The 14225-nt window shown below is 39.8% G+C and overlaps 1 protein-coding gene across 26 annotated transcripts in view; it reads right to left on the bottom strand.

Annotated features, from left to right (window-relative positions):
- The window catches only part of RIMS1 (regulating synaptic membrane exocytosis 1), a gene marked incomplete at both ends in the record, with an annotated part of 283958 nt that overhangs the window by 101451 nt on the left and 168282 nt on the right, over positions 1 to 14225 (bottom strand). For 15 of the 26 annotated variants that reach the window (XM_083350596.1, XM_083350600.1, XM_083350607.1 and 12 more), the window contains 2 exons: positions 1210 to 1320; positions 3374 to 3436. In XM_083350596.1, the coding sequence (XP_083206722.1) occupies positions 1210 to 1245 (36 nt within the window). Of the gene's footprint in view, positions 1 to 1209; positions 1321 to 3373; positions 3442 to 11520; positions 11573 to 14225 lie in introns of those variants that run through there. The other 11 variants (XM_083350613.1, XM_083350614.1, XM_083350615.1 and 8 more) reach the window with 4 other exon arrangements.

Genomic DNA, 14225 nt, shown 5'->3' with positions numbered 1-14225 from the left:
TTAGACAGTTATTTCATCTTTCACAATTGTTAAGCCTTTAGTTTTCTCAAGGCATTAAAGTTGCATGTTCTATGAGCTATCAAGTTAATTGGTGAGTTCTCTGGTTAAATTGTATGTTGGTGTCCCTAGTAGCAACACAATTAAATGGAGCAGTATGTTTGCAAAAAAAAAAATATCCCAAACTCAGTGAAAATTACAATCCCAAAATTTAACCATGAGCACTAAGGTCATTCTTCACTATTGAGTTCCATTGCCTTTCAGGGCTGAAGTTTAAGGAACACAGCAACAGAAATTTTGACATAATTTCCTTAAAGTTTTTAACCTGCAGTATGGTTGACTCCAAAGGTAAAATATACCTATACTGATATATTATTTTTTTCAGGATGACAATCATGGTACAGAATAATAGTAATTATTATTCATACTTCCTATCATTCTTTGTGGGACATAAAAAGACATGTTTTAATGTCTGATATAGAAATCCAGACCATTCTACCAGCTCTTCTTAGAGGCAAAGTTCAGACTATTTGGCTGAGGATCTAGAAAGGCAGCAAAGAGAAATCACTGCTTCTTGACTCAGTGCATGACCAATAGAAGCATGGAGCATTCAATGTGATTGGCTATTAAAAATGGCAAGATATAGCCTTAGTGGGGTATAATGTAGTTTTCCTCCTATATGACAAGGAATCTGAAATTTAGTTATATATTTATATTTCTAAAAACTAGGAATTCATGGAGAAAAAAAAGAGTGGTTGCTGACCTAACTGCAGGCTATCTCTGAATTATAAATAAATTTGTACCTACCCCGAGTGCTTTGAAGAGGCAGAATTATAGAAAATATCACATTTTTTTGTTTCAACTTCCATTTAATATTTAACCCAAATGCTAACCAATTATTAACTAATGCACCAATTCAAATTCAAGTGCATAGATTTGAACAATACACTATACAAAAACTTAGCCACACTGTTTGGGTCATACAATACACAGAGCCACAAACTGGCAAAATACAGTTTAACCATGCATATTGTGTGAACTCAACTTTAAAAATTAATAACTTCTGCTTCTTTTTCATCTCAAGGTCGTACTTAAATGATAAGACTACTTTAAAACCTTGCTAAAAAGAACTTAATAATTTCAGCCAAGGGCAAGTGTTCTTACAAAAGATTAATGGAAATAGATATACAGTATAGTGTCCAAGGCACTTACTTTGAGTCCCAGTAATGCACCTGACTCTTTTGGCATAGTTGTTCTCTTGTTGAGAATAACACGACCAATTAATCGATCTCCCTCTTTAGATGGTTGCCAAGTTACAGGATGCTATTATATACAAATACAGGAAAACAAATGAATTGAGAAATTTTTTTGTGTTAAAGACTTTGAGTTTCTACTTTTATAGTGATCACCTACTTTTATTACTTGCACTCATTATTTACGTGGATTGCTATCTCCAGAATTAAAAAACAATGCATTATGTTTAACCAAAAAATGTAAATCATATTTAACAACTTGCAACCTAATAAGTATATTTCAGCTCATAAAAGGCATCTTTAACAAGACAATTTCAGAGATCCCTATTACAGCAAAGTGTACAGCAAACACACACACACACACACACACACACACGAATGAAAACTAATTCCTTTCACTTCTAGTAAGGAAATTTATGGGAGATAACACCATTCTATCCTCAACCAGGTTAATGAATTTATTTAATGCTTTGTTCATTGAATCTCCACGTGGCTCAGAAAGGAATGGATCTAAACTCATTTCAGTACTGTGAAGTGTAAATCTTCTAGAATTCAAGAAAAAAAAACTATACTGCTCAGTGCAGTAAGTAACCAGAGAGCACTGTTGCATTTAATTTGCAGGCGCTCAAAAGTTTTGTTTGATTCCTTTCATATTTTCCCTGAAGCTCAATCTTTGGATAAGCCTACTCACCGTCCTTTTTCCTCTGAACTTTTGTTCTCTTATTGCTGTTTGTTTTTTAATTATGAAGATATGGCCTTATAAAGATCCTTTGGTTGCCAGTTTGCAGTTCGTTTTGTACATTACAATCTGACAACGTAACTCAGAAAGTCTAGACTTCTGCAAATGATCAGTTACTGAGCTTAAATATCTGTCAAATTTCACCAGTTAAATGAAAAGCGAAGATTTTTTTTTCTTCTGAGTTTGCCTCTAAATCCATGTCTGGAGAAGGCAGTGTCAAAAGACACCCATCAGAGGTCAGATTTGCTGTATCACCAGGACTGTTCTAGGAACAGCAGACTCAGGTGGAAGTGAAACTTACAAAATTAAACAATGGGATTGTGAAGAAACAAAACTCAATCATATCCACCCACCCACCCACCCACCCACCCACCCACCCACCCACCCATCCATCCATCCATCCATCCATCCATCCATCCATCCATCCATCCATCTATCTATCTATCTATCTATCTATCTATCTATCTATCTATCTATCTATCTATCTATCTATCTATCTATCTATCTATCTATCTATCTATCATGGAAAAATTGGATATCAAATAGTTCATATTTTGGACCTGAATTTGGATTGGAGAGACATATATGCTACACATCTTTATGATGTTTATCCCAATATACAGGTAGTCCTCAACTTACAACAGTTCATTTAGTGACCATTCAAACGGCACTGAAAAAGTGACTTATGACCAATTTTCACACTTATGATCGTTGCAGCATTACCATGGTCACGTGATTTACATTTGGATGCCTGACAACTGACTCCCATTTATGATAGTTGCAGTGTCCCAGAGTCATGTGATCTCCTCTTGCGACCTTCTGACAAGGAAAGTCAATGGGGAAATCAGATTCACTTAACAACTGTGCTACTAATTAAAGAACTGCAGTGATTCACCTAACAAATGGGGCAAGAAAAGTCATAAAATGGGGCAAAGCTCACTTAACAAATTTCTTCTTTAGTAGCATACATTTTGGGCTCAGTTGTGGTTCATAAGTTGACGACTACCTGTATTTCATTCTGCTTTCGTACATACGGTATGTTTACTACACAGCAATGGATCCTTTGCTGCAATCAATAGCAGCATCCTATAAACTTCTGCTTACAGTTCTTACTCCAGAGTAAGAGGAGCTGGAATCAGTGAAAACTTATTTTGTTCACTTCCAGTATTATGAACTTCCTTTGAAGACCTCTACAAACAGAATACATTTACTCCATGAATGGGAAACACCCTAAGATCCAGTGTTTATAAATATTTCTCATATGGGTTACATTGAGAACAATGGACATTACAATGGCTATTAAACAATATTATTGTTTCATTTAAACCAACAAAACATGGGAGGGAGTGATGGAGGGAGGGAAGGATGGAGGGAGATTTCTTACCGAGCTAATAGGGGATGTATCTCTAGTGTGCCATGTGGCAGGATCCAACCAGTAATAATCCAAGTCACCTGGAAAAGTTATGAACAGAAAGAAATATATATATTCTCTCATATTAAGAAAGTTATATGAATGAATGAATTATATCTGCATCCAGAAGTATAATGTAAAATATTTGTAAGAAAAGCATTAAGTATAGTGGCCCTTTTACGAACAGAGCAATGCTGGTAATGACCTTTAAAGCCCTACATGGCATGGGTCCGGAGTACCTTAGGGAGCACCTGCGGCCGGCATCAACTTCCCTCCGCCCAGTGCGCTCCCACAGGGAGGGCCTCCTCAGGGTGCCACCGGTCAGAGAATGTCGTCTGGTGGCCCCCAGGGGGAGGTCCTTCTCTGTGGGTGCGCCGGATTTGTGGAACCGTTTACCGGTTGAGCTCCGGATGGCGCCCGACCTTCGCTCCTTCCGACGGGATCTAAAGACCTACTTGTTTGAACAAGCCGGCCTGGCCTGATGGGTTTGGGTTTTATTATTGTTTTAACGTATTTTAACTTATTGTTGTAAGTTATTGGGCACTTTGTTTAATCTTTTCTTAATTTTTGTATTTTTGCATTTTAATATTTATTGCCCTGTTCACCGCCCTGAGTCCTTCGGGAGAAGGGCAGTATACAAATAAAATTATTATTATTATTATTACAGTGCATGGTATGAATATACCATGCAATTTACAATACACGTAAGCTATTTGAATTTGACAAGACCAAATTTTGAAAATCTATATGAATGCACCAATATTATACATATACAGTTGCAAGAAAAAGTATGTGAACCCTTTGGGATTACATGCAGTTTTGCATGAATTGGCCATAAAATGCGCTCTAAACGTCATGTAAGTCACAACAATAGAAAAACACAGTCTGCTTAAAATAATACTACACAAACATTAGCTGTTGTCATGTTTTAATTGAACATAAGATGGAAACATTCACAGTGCAGGGTGGAAAAAGTATGTGAACCTTTGGACTTAATAACTGGTTGACCCTCCTTTGGCAGCAATAACCTCAACCAAACGTTTCCTGTAGTTGCAGATCAGACCTGTACAATGATCTGGAGTAATTTTGGACCATTCCTCTGCACAAAACTGTTTCAGTGTAGCAATATTCTTGGGATGTCTGGTGTGAATCACTTTCTTAAGGTCATGCCACAGCATTTCAATCGGGTTGAGGTTAGGACTCTGACTGGGCCACTCCAGAAGGCGTATTCTGTTCTGTTGAAGCCATTGTTTTGTTGAATTACTTGTATGCTTTGGGTCATTGTCCTGTTGCATCACCCATCCTCTGCGGAGCTTCAGTTGGCAGACAGATGGTCGTACGTTTTCCTGCAAAATGTCCTGATAAACTCTGGAATTCATTTTCCCATCAATGACAACAATCCGTCCAGGCCCTGAGGCAGCAAAGCAGCCCCAAACCATGATGCTCCCTCCGCCATGTTTTACATTGGGGATGAGGTTTTGATGTTGGTGTACTGTGCCTTTTTTTCTCCACACATAGTGTTGTGCGTTTTTCCCAAACAACTCAATTTTGGTTTCATCTGTCCACAGTATATTTTGCCAGTAGTGCTGTGGAACATCCAGGTGCTCTTTTGCAAACTTCAAGAGTGCTGCAATATTTTTTTTGGACAGCAATGGCTTCCTCCGTGGTGTCCTCCCATGTACTCCATTCTTGTTTAATGTTTTCCTTATTGTAGATGTGTCAACAAAAATGTTAGCATGTGCCAGAGATTTCTGTAGGTCTTTAGCTGACACTCTAGGATTCTTCTTTACCTCATTAAGCATTATGCGCTGTGCTCTTGCAGTCATTTTTACAGGACGACCACGCCTAGGGAGAGTAGCAACAGTGCTAAACTTTCTCCATTTGTAGACAGTCTGTCTTACCGTGGACACATGAACATCAAGGCTTTTGGAGATACTTTTGTAACCCTTTGCAGCTTCATGCAAGTCAATAATTCTTGATCGTAGGTCTTCTGAGAGCTCTTTTCTGTGAGGCATGGTTCACATCAGACAGTGCTTCTTGAGACCAGTAAACCCAAAACAGGTGTGTGTTTTTAAAGGGCAGGACAGCTGTCAGCAACACATCCAATATTATCACACTGGTTGGAGTCAAGGTTGGCTCACTCCTGGCTCCAATTAGCTCTTGGAGAAGTCATTAGGCTAGGGGTTCACATACTTTTTCCACCCTGCACTGTGAATGTTTCCATCTTATGTTCAATTAAAACATGACAACAGCTAATGTTTGTGTAGTATTATTTTAAGCAGACTGTTTTTCTATTGTTGTGACTTAGCGCATTTTATGGCCAATTCATTCAAAACTCCACGTAATCCCAAAGGGTTCACATACTTTTTCTTGCAACTGTATATGTACATACATAGTTGGATCTAGCATAAAGTTAGTTCTACATAATTTCTTTTAGACTTGCAGAAAACTAAGACATGATTAATTATCCCATTGATTTAAACAGAATTTAAACAGGATTAATTCCCACAGCAAATCTTGTAATTATCGAATCAAAAATACTTCTTACTGGTTCTTCAAAGACATTTAATTCTAAAATTATACATATAAATCAGCATCTTGAATCTAGATTAGGATTCGAATAATTATTATGAAAAAACACAATCCAATTTTATCCCTTAGTAATTCTTTATATGGCTTTCAAATTCGTAATGATAAATTGAAGAATATCTAATAACAAAAATGACAATAAGTAATTAGTATTTAATATGTATTACTAAGTAATGAAAAGACACTAATAAAACTGTGTGACATGTACTGAATTTTTTAATTGAATAGATATTAGAATAAGAATTAGATCAGATGGTACATATGGTAGTTGTAAAAAGTAGAAAGAAAAAAATGAATTATCATGAAAACTAGAGTATTTTGGATCTGTCAGTGTATTAAGCAATAAAAACAAATAAATGAACTGCTATAAGCCAAGTAAGTCCCTTAAGAATAAAAATTCATTATAGAAGATTCTCCTAAATCTAGAAAATCCTTTGTATACACATTTATCTGGGGGTGGTTCCATTTAAATAAGTAGAAAAGTACTGTTCTTTTAGCTTGAGGAATTTTCATGACTGTAAGCTGCTTTGTTCTAATTTTATCTTGAAGGTTTTAAATGTTTTGCCATATTATATTTTGCTCAATTGCTGTGGTGTATAGCTTTTATAAATAAATTAATAGTTTTGTGCAGGTACTTATAGGTATGCACTATTAGTGTTAATTAATTGTTGTTTCAGTAGTTAATTAATATAGGCTGTGCAATCTTCATATTAATATGAATGCCAGCAGGCCTGGGGAACCCAGAATGGGATGGAATCCATCAAATGGCTCATTTGAATATATGTTCCTGCTGCGCGGGAGGAGGGGAATGTATTGTTTTGTATTTTTACTTTTTCTATGCCTGTGTTTTTATTGCTTATAAGCCACCTGTCAAGTTTCCGACGGGTGAGCTCCTCAAAGGACTCTGAGGCATTGTTTACCTTAAAAGTCTTTTATTAGAGCCCTATAACATCGGCAATGCTTGCTGGAAGCTGGAATCTGAATTCCCCTCCCCTTAGCACAATAATATTAAACACAATTCTCCTCCTTTCATTGCTGTCATTAATCACATTCTGCAATTAGTTTGAAGGGTCAGTTTTCCCTTCTATTAGATAACTTGCCAAATTCTTATTTTTTCTTATTTCAGAACAGCCTTGAGAGGCATTCTTCCTCCTCCCCCCAGCATCAACTGATTCTAGCTCTAAAAGTAACACACAAGTTTTAAATATGAAATAGCTGCTTCTTCATCTTTTGTCAAAGCAAGAACATCTGATGTTAGCAGTGTTGACACCGCCTAGACTCACTTTGAGCAAGTAGCAGCTATATAAACTTTCTAAATAAATAAATACTATATTTTGAACTTACCGTATTTTCCAACGTATAAGACGACCCGGCGTATAAGACGACCCCCTACTTTTAAGAAGTTTTTCAAGGTTTATTGTCTTATACGCCGGAAAATACTTACATGCCCTGCCCTCCTTGTCCGTCGCAGAGGAGGCGAAGGCCCAACTGGCCCCGCCGGCCCTCCCGCTGCTCCCGTGCTTCTGCCGGCCCCCGAGGCGCAGCATTTCCCAGGCGGCAGGCAGCACCAGAGGGCAGCCGCCACCCCGCCACGGCCGGCGCCCCTCCTGCTTCCCCCCCAGGCCTTGAACTTCTCCCATTTGGCGCAGGGCCAGGCAGCTCTGCCCGCAGCCTCTTTTTCATGTGCCGCTTCCCTCTCACCGTTGGCCGAGGTGCGCTCGGCCCGGGCTCCCGGTCCCTCTTCCCGGTCGGCTTCCCGCCCTGCCCCTCATGGAGCTGGACTGGGCGTGCAGCCTCTCGGTGTGGCTGCTTTTCCTGGGCAGCCTGGTGGTGCGGCTCCTGCGGTCGGACCTCTTGCTGAGCCGGCGGCTGCTGCTGCGCATGGGGCTGCTGGCCGTCCTGAAGGCGCTGGGCCGTCCTGCCGCTGCCCCTCAGCGCCGCGCTCATGGCGGCTGCCTGCTGGCTCGTCTCGGCCAGCACCGCACGGCGGAAGCGCAGCGTCGGATGGGAACAGGACTTCCCTGCTGGCTCCCGTCCGACGCTCTTCCCTCTTGAGGCAGCTGCTGCCTCAAGAGGGAAGAGCGTCGGATGGGAGCCGGCAGGGAAGTCCTGCGTGCACGCGTGTGTGCAGGACTTCCCTGTTGGCTCCCGTCCGATGCTCTTCCCTCTTGAGGCAGCATCCCCGAGGACTCCTTAGGAGCTGGGGAGCGATGCTGCCTCAAGAGGGAAGAGCGTCGGACGGGAGCCGGCAGGGAAGTCCTGCACACGCGCGCACTCCCCAGCTGCTAAGGAGCAGCCGGGGAGTGCACACATGCGCAGGACTGCCCTTCTGGCTCCCGCCAGACGCCACCCACTGATTTTTGGGCGTATAAGACGACCCCCCAACTTTTGAGGTGATTTTCATGGGTTAAAAAGTCATCTTATACGCCAGAAAATACGGTATATAATAAAAGCCATTATCCTTTAATTCTATCCCCATCTATATATTACAATAGTCACAATAATATAAAAGAACTGCAATAGTGGCAAATATCTGTAGCTCGGGTGTAGGATGAGGATGAAAGTTCGTTCTCTAAGCTTTTGGGTTGGTTTCTGAATATTTCATTACCAGGCTAGGTAACATCTTCAGCAGAGTTTAAGGGGAGGCAGTGTCGGTGTTTTGTTTGTAAGAGCTTCAGGTGTGGAAGTGTGTCAAGTGAGGGTCTGTGGTAGGTCTTGTGATGGGCCAGGTGTGAGTCATCATTGAGTCTTGCGATGGCTCTTGTGATGGGGAGGTTACCTCAGGTCAGGGTCAGGGTCAAAAGAATTTTATAGAGCTGAAATACAGAATATATACTTCACCATCTTTCATACATCATTATTATCATTGCTGCTATTACGCTTATTTCAATGTCATGTTCTTTATTTAAATATGTAATACGCAGCAAGGTGTACAATAAGTAAACAGTGATTTAAGAACTGGATTGAATGGACTACAAAAAGTAACATTTTAAACTTAATAGCATTCTCTGGGCCTAACCATTTGAAGTTACAGCAGCTCTGAATGAATACTAGGTTATGACTGGTCCTAAAGGTTATGGGCCTTGCAAGCATCTCTGCTGCTACATCATCAAATTCAGGTCCTTGGCAGCCCATCTACATTTACTATGCGGTGCATCCTTCAACTTCCCTCACGTGCTTATATCTTCCACTACTGTATATCTGCCTTATTGGCCACCCAACATTGCATTGCCTACCCATGCCACACACCCCACCCCAATGACTGTCACAATCCTTTTCGTCCCGCTGATGATGAGGAACATCTGGCTGTGGCAGTGGCTGGCCTGTCACAAGAGCCTTATGTGACCTCTGCACAGAGTCATTTTGGAGGCCTTGTGAGGCTTTATGGGGACTTCACAAGGCCTGTGAAGGAGTGAGGCTTTGCCAAGGCTGAATAAGCCTTTGAGGCCTTGGGGCCAGCAACTGGCTAACCAGCACACCTTGTCAGCAGTGGGGGGAGGAAGAAGAGGACAGGTGTTACCTGGGACGGTGGGAGGTGACAAAATTAGGCAATATCAGTGGAGTATAGGGCAGCCAAAAAGGCAGAGATAGGGGAGGAAATAAATCTGATACTATCCATAGACATGATCCATTGTAATTTGGAGAAAGAGAAAGGTCATTTCAAAATTACATGCTGATCATAAATTTCCCCTTAACATCCTCCTGAAAATTATGGCAAGCTACAAGAGACTAAAACAGCACATGCCAGGTGGATAGAACCCTTCTTTAAAATTAATCCCAGATAAAAACTGTTTCATCAAATAAAAATGCACACAGAAAACTGTAATCCGGGGGTGATGGCAAGAAGAAAAGCCCCTGACTTTGACAAATTAACTTTCCATTTTCCAAATAACTCTTGGGCTCATTTTACTCCCATTCACATCATTTAAAAGCACGCACATATCGGTCAGGCCCTTTGAAAGTTTTAGTTGGAGAGGTGTTGCTGACTCTGCAGAATTCTTACCTAGTATCTTTTCCTTTTTGAATATGTAAGAGCAAAAGTTAGCATACAGCAAACATGGGCATACAGTTCTTAGGGCGCATCAGTGTGGACATCCAACTGGCTAACTAATATTAACTAACTAGAAGGGGGAAACCTTACCAGTTTACTGTTGGGTCTCCTAAGCACTGCTTCCTGGCAGTTGCATGAAGGGACCATGAGCAACACCATATAGGCCTCTATTGGTAAAACCAGATTCAGTTGATTGGAAACAACAACAACAGAATGGATCAAACTACACAAAGAACAGTACAGAATACCAGAACGGATAATGCCTTCAGATACACACTGTAGGTGATTAAGGTATTTCTTTTATCTCCTCAGTCCACATAAACTTCTAGCATAGGATTCTTAATTCATTTTGCTACTGACATTTTATAAAGTATTTGGTTCAGGCCTTAATTAAGAGACATTCTCCTTCTCTTTGTCTGATATGAAAGTCTCCTACTTGCCATGGGGAGGTGTGTGCTATATGCTTTTTAACTTTTGATTTAAATAGGAAAAAAATCACAAATAACCATCTGAAACTAAATGAAATTTACAGATAATATTACAGATAATACAGGTAATAATAATAAAATCTGTAAATGTTAAAATTCAAACCTGTCAAATGTCCCAAAGCAACTGAATTTCTGTCCTTTAGGGACAGACATTTGTCCAAATAAGATGCACATAATTATTATTTTAAAAATAATGTCTAAATAACTGACCAGTGTTATATGATTAATTTCTCAATCCTCATCCTTTTATTTTCTACATAATTCTTTATATGGCAATATTAGTTCAATATTTTTACTGTGCTAACCAAAGTGGGTTTGACTAGGATAAGCTACCCACCCCTATCTTCATGACTTTAAACTATTACATATGAGGCCAACTAACAAAGCATATACAAAATAGAGGCATTATTCAATTGAACATACTGCATAAAAAGGTTTTGCAAAAGCTTACTGCATTAGAATATGCAGACTGCAGACTGGTATTTGAATGAAAGCTATCAAATTTACTAACCACAACGATTCAAGAAAAGCTGGGTACATGAACTCTTTTGTCTAAACAGACCTGTTAAAAATAATATCTGAATTATTTTATATCCCTGGCCATCAAAACCTCTGAAATTTCTAATTTCATTAACATGCAAAATCATAAATCTACATAAGCAACATTTGCATTGATCTAGAATTGCATTTATGGGCAGGTTATTTTTCTAATTCTGGATACACACATATACACACCGTATTTATGGTGGAAGAACACATTAAAAGTCAAAGAATATTTTTTTAAAAAATATAAACATATAAAAGAAGTCTAGAATATTCGAAATGAAAGGGACACTCAAGAACAAAATGGCTTAGTGATTCCAAAATTTTAAAAGCCCATGCTTGTACCTCATCACAAAGATCACCCCTTTCCAAAACTCAAAGTTATTGACAATAATATTTTACAGATACCCCCCCCCCAGTCTTTCAGTCCAAGAGGCCCTCATGATTACCTGTCCCCGAATGCAAGGAATGGAGAAGAAACTGAAGGAAACCAGCATACATAGCAGCATCAGCTCGCAGTGTCTTAATAAGCAGAACCAGCTATGAGCAGGTTGCTGAATTCCAGCCTCAGTCTGTAGCAAAACCATAATCGCAAGGGTGCGGGGAAACACCCCAAACCAAATCAGTAGAAAGTGAATCTATAAGGAGTCCTTGTTTCCTGTAGTTCTTGTCTCCTGAGCCTGTGCCAAAGGATTCTGCAATGTCAAAACATTCTACAAGGCTAGCATCAATTAGGGCCATCAGAGCACCTGCCATAAATACAAATCTCTGCAGTGTAGAGTGAGCACTGATTACTGCAATAATCCATACGCAGTCCATGCAGTGCTAAAGAGGCTCTCTGCCTATGGAGCATCTTCAATCATTTTCACAGGCTCCCATTAAGGATCTCGCGAAGCAGTATGTTTGCTTCACTGCAGAAGCTGGAAAATGCTTTATCTGCTGGAATCTGAACCCAGGCAGTATAATGCAAAAGACCTTACCCCACCCCTTACCCCCTTACCCCTCACTGAAATCATTTTTTTTCTGTTAAGTTCAGACGGACTGAAATTAACACAGTCCAAGTATCAAATAAAATTTACAGCCGTTCATTCAGTTACCATTGTGTTTTCTGAACTGCATCAAGCAGGCCTGCTGTCTCTGTGAAATTCTCTTTGGGACTGTCAGTTCGAAAAAGCCAAGTCTGCAAAAATGGTCTGGACTATATGCAAGTGAATGACAGATGCCTTCCCCGGTTCTTATTTATTTATTAGATTTTTATCCTTCCTTTATTACTTTTTTTTAATAAGTAACTCAAGGTGGTGAACCTAACTAATACCCTTTCCTCCTCCTATTTTCTTTACCATAACAACCCTGTGAGGTGGATTGGCCTGAGAGGCAGTGACTGATCCAAAGTCATCTACACAGCTTTCATGCCTAAAGTGGGACAAGAACTGACAGTCTCTTGGTTTCTAGGCCAGCACATTCACCACTAGACCAAACTGGCTCTCGTATCCAAGGCAGGCACAGAAAACTATGGAACAATCCAGCCCAGAGGTGTTTCTTCAAAACTTCACTAAGAGAAAGGGGTCAGTAAGAACTGTAAGGAAGCTTTTCATTGGCAGCCCTTGTTGTTTTGTCCAACTGACCTAAGGCTCCCTAGATGTGCTGTATGTCATCTTCCAGATCCAACCCATCTTTATAAGGTGCCAGATGAGAGGATCTAAGTGCTGGAGTAAAACAGAAGTAGAAATCCAAAACTAACATTAACCCTCTTGCTCTGTGCTTTTTTGTATTTTCTAACTTACCCATTTAGTTTTTGCATAGATTTATTTCCTGCTGTCTTTGTCAGTCTCCAACATTGTAGTACTTCAATAACTTTCCCAATACTTTTCTCTCTTTCAATCAGTCTACCAGTGCTGAAGTTTCTCAGAAATATTGTCTTGTACCCCTCTAATTTTTTTCCTACCTGCTCACTTCTTAAAACTCACTTTCCGATTTTAGTTCTTCTTTGTCTTCATTCTTGGGTTTTGATTCATCTGATCCACTGAATGGGTCACCCTTCTAATTCTCAACCTATAAATCCTCTATTCATCCGTATTTGCAGGACAAGAAACAATGGTTGGAAACTGACCAAAGACAGAAGCAATCTGGAATTAAGGAGAAACTTCCTGACAGCGAGGACAGTTAACCAATGGAACAGCTTGCCTTCAGAAATTATGGGCGCGCCATCACTGGAGATTTTTAAGAAGAAGCTAGACAGCCACTTGTCTGACATGGTATAGGTTCTCCTGCTGAAGCAGAGGCTGGACTAGAAGACCTCCAAGGTCCCTTCCAGCTCTATTCTATTCTATACTTCCAGGTTTATTCTATAAATTCAACGTTAGTTGAATTCGTATCCTTTTCTTTCTCGGCTTAGTGAAGTTGGTTAACATAACCATGAAAAATAATTGTATCAATGTTATATTAAAGGACAACGCTATGAAAACCTGACCATGAACATGCTATAATGAATCTAAAAGGCACGCTTCCAAGTCAGCATAAACTAAGAGAAAGAAACTAGGCAGAAATAGCTGTTACAATAAATGTTCAAGAAACAAACACTTAACACAGAAGAAACAGAAACCTCTGGATCTGGCTGTAAGTGGACCCTCTCCCTGCTCTCAGAAGGCTATGCTCTTATCGTTGATACTTAAGTATATTTCCAGCACGGATTTCTACTAAAAATCTTTCTTTGAACTGTGAAGGGGCATTTTAAAAAGCAGTTTGTTCGCTTTACTGGGCTGTTTTACCTGACAAGCATATACAGAGAAAGAGGGGAGAGGAGTGAACTGACTGCATCAGGTCAACTTCCATTACGCAGCAATGCTTTTCTTCTTTTGACCTCATTTGCCTCTATGGGGAGCAAAAAACAGATTTGATATCGTATTTAATACTTTTCTAATATTGTCATGAGGAGCAAACCTAATCCTTATCAACGTTTTCTAGGCCAAGCTATGATTAGGCTCACATTGGCATAGATTAAAGAAATCCAGACTATATGCATACAATGTTCTCTATGTACCCACTGAATGTTCAACCTGTCAAGGACGTTATTCTCATTAATAAAAGGCACATTTTGTTTTCACTGGAAAAAGAAAAGGAAAAACGAAAATTTCATCAACAGATGAAGTTTTGG

The sequence above is a fragment of the Vipera ursinii genome, assembly GCF_947247035.1.
Source record: "Vipera ursinii genome assembly, chromosome: 1".
Taxonomy (NCBI): domain Eukaryota; kingdom Metazoa; phylum Chordata; class Lepidosauria; order Squamata; family Viperidae; genus Vipera; species Vipera ursinii.
The sequence above is the reverse complement of the archived record's forward strand: the minus strand, read 5'-3'. Positions and strand labels throughout refer to the sequence as shown.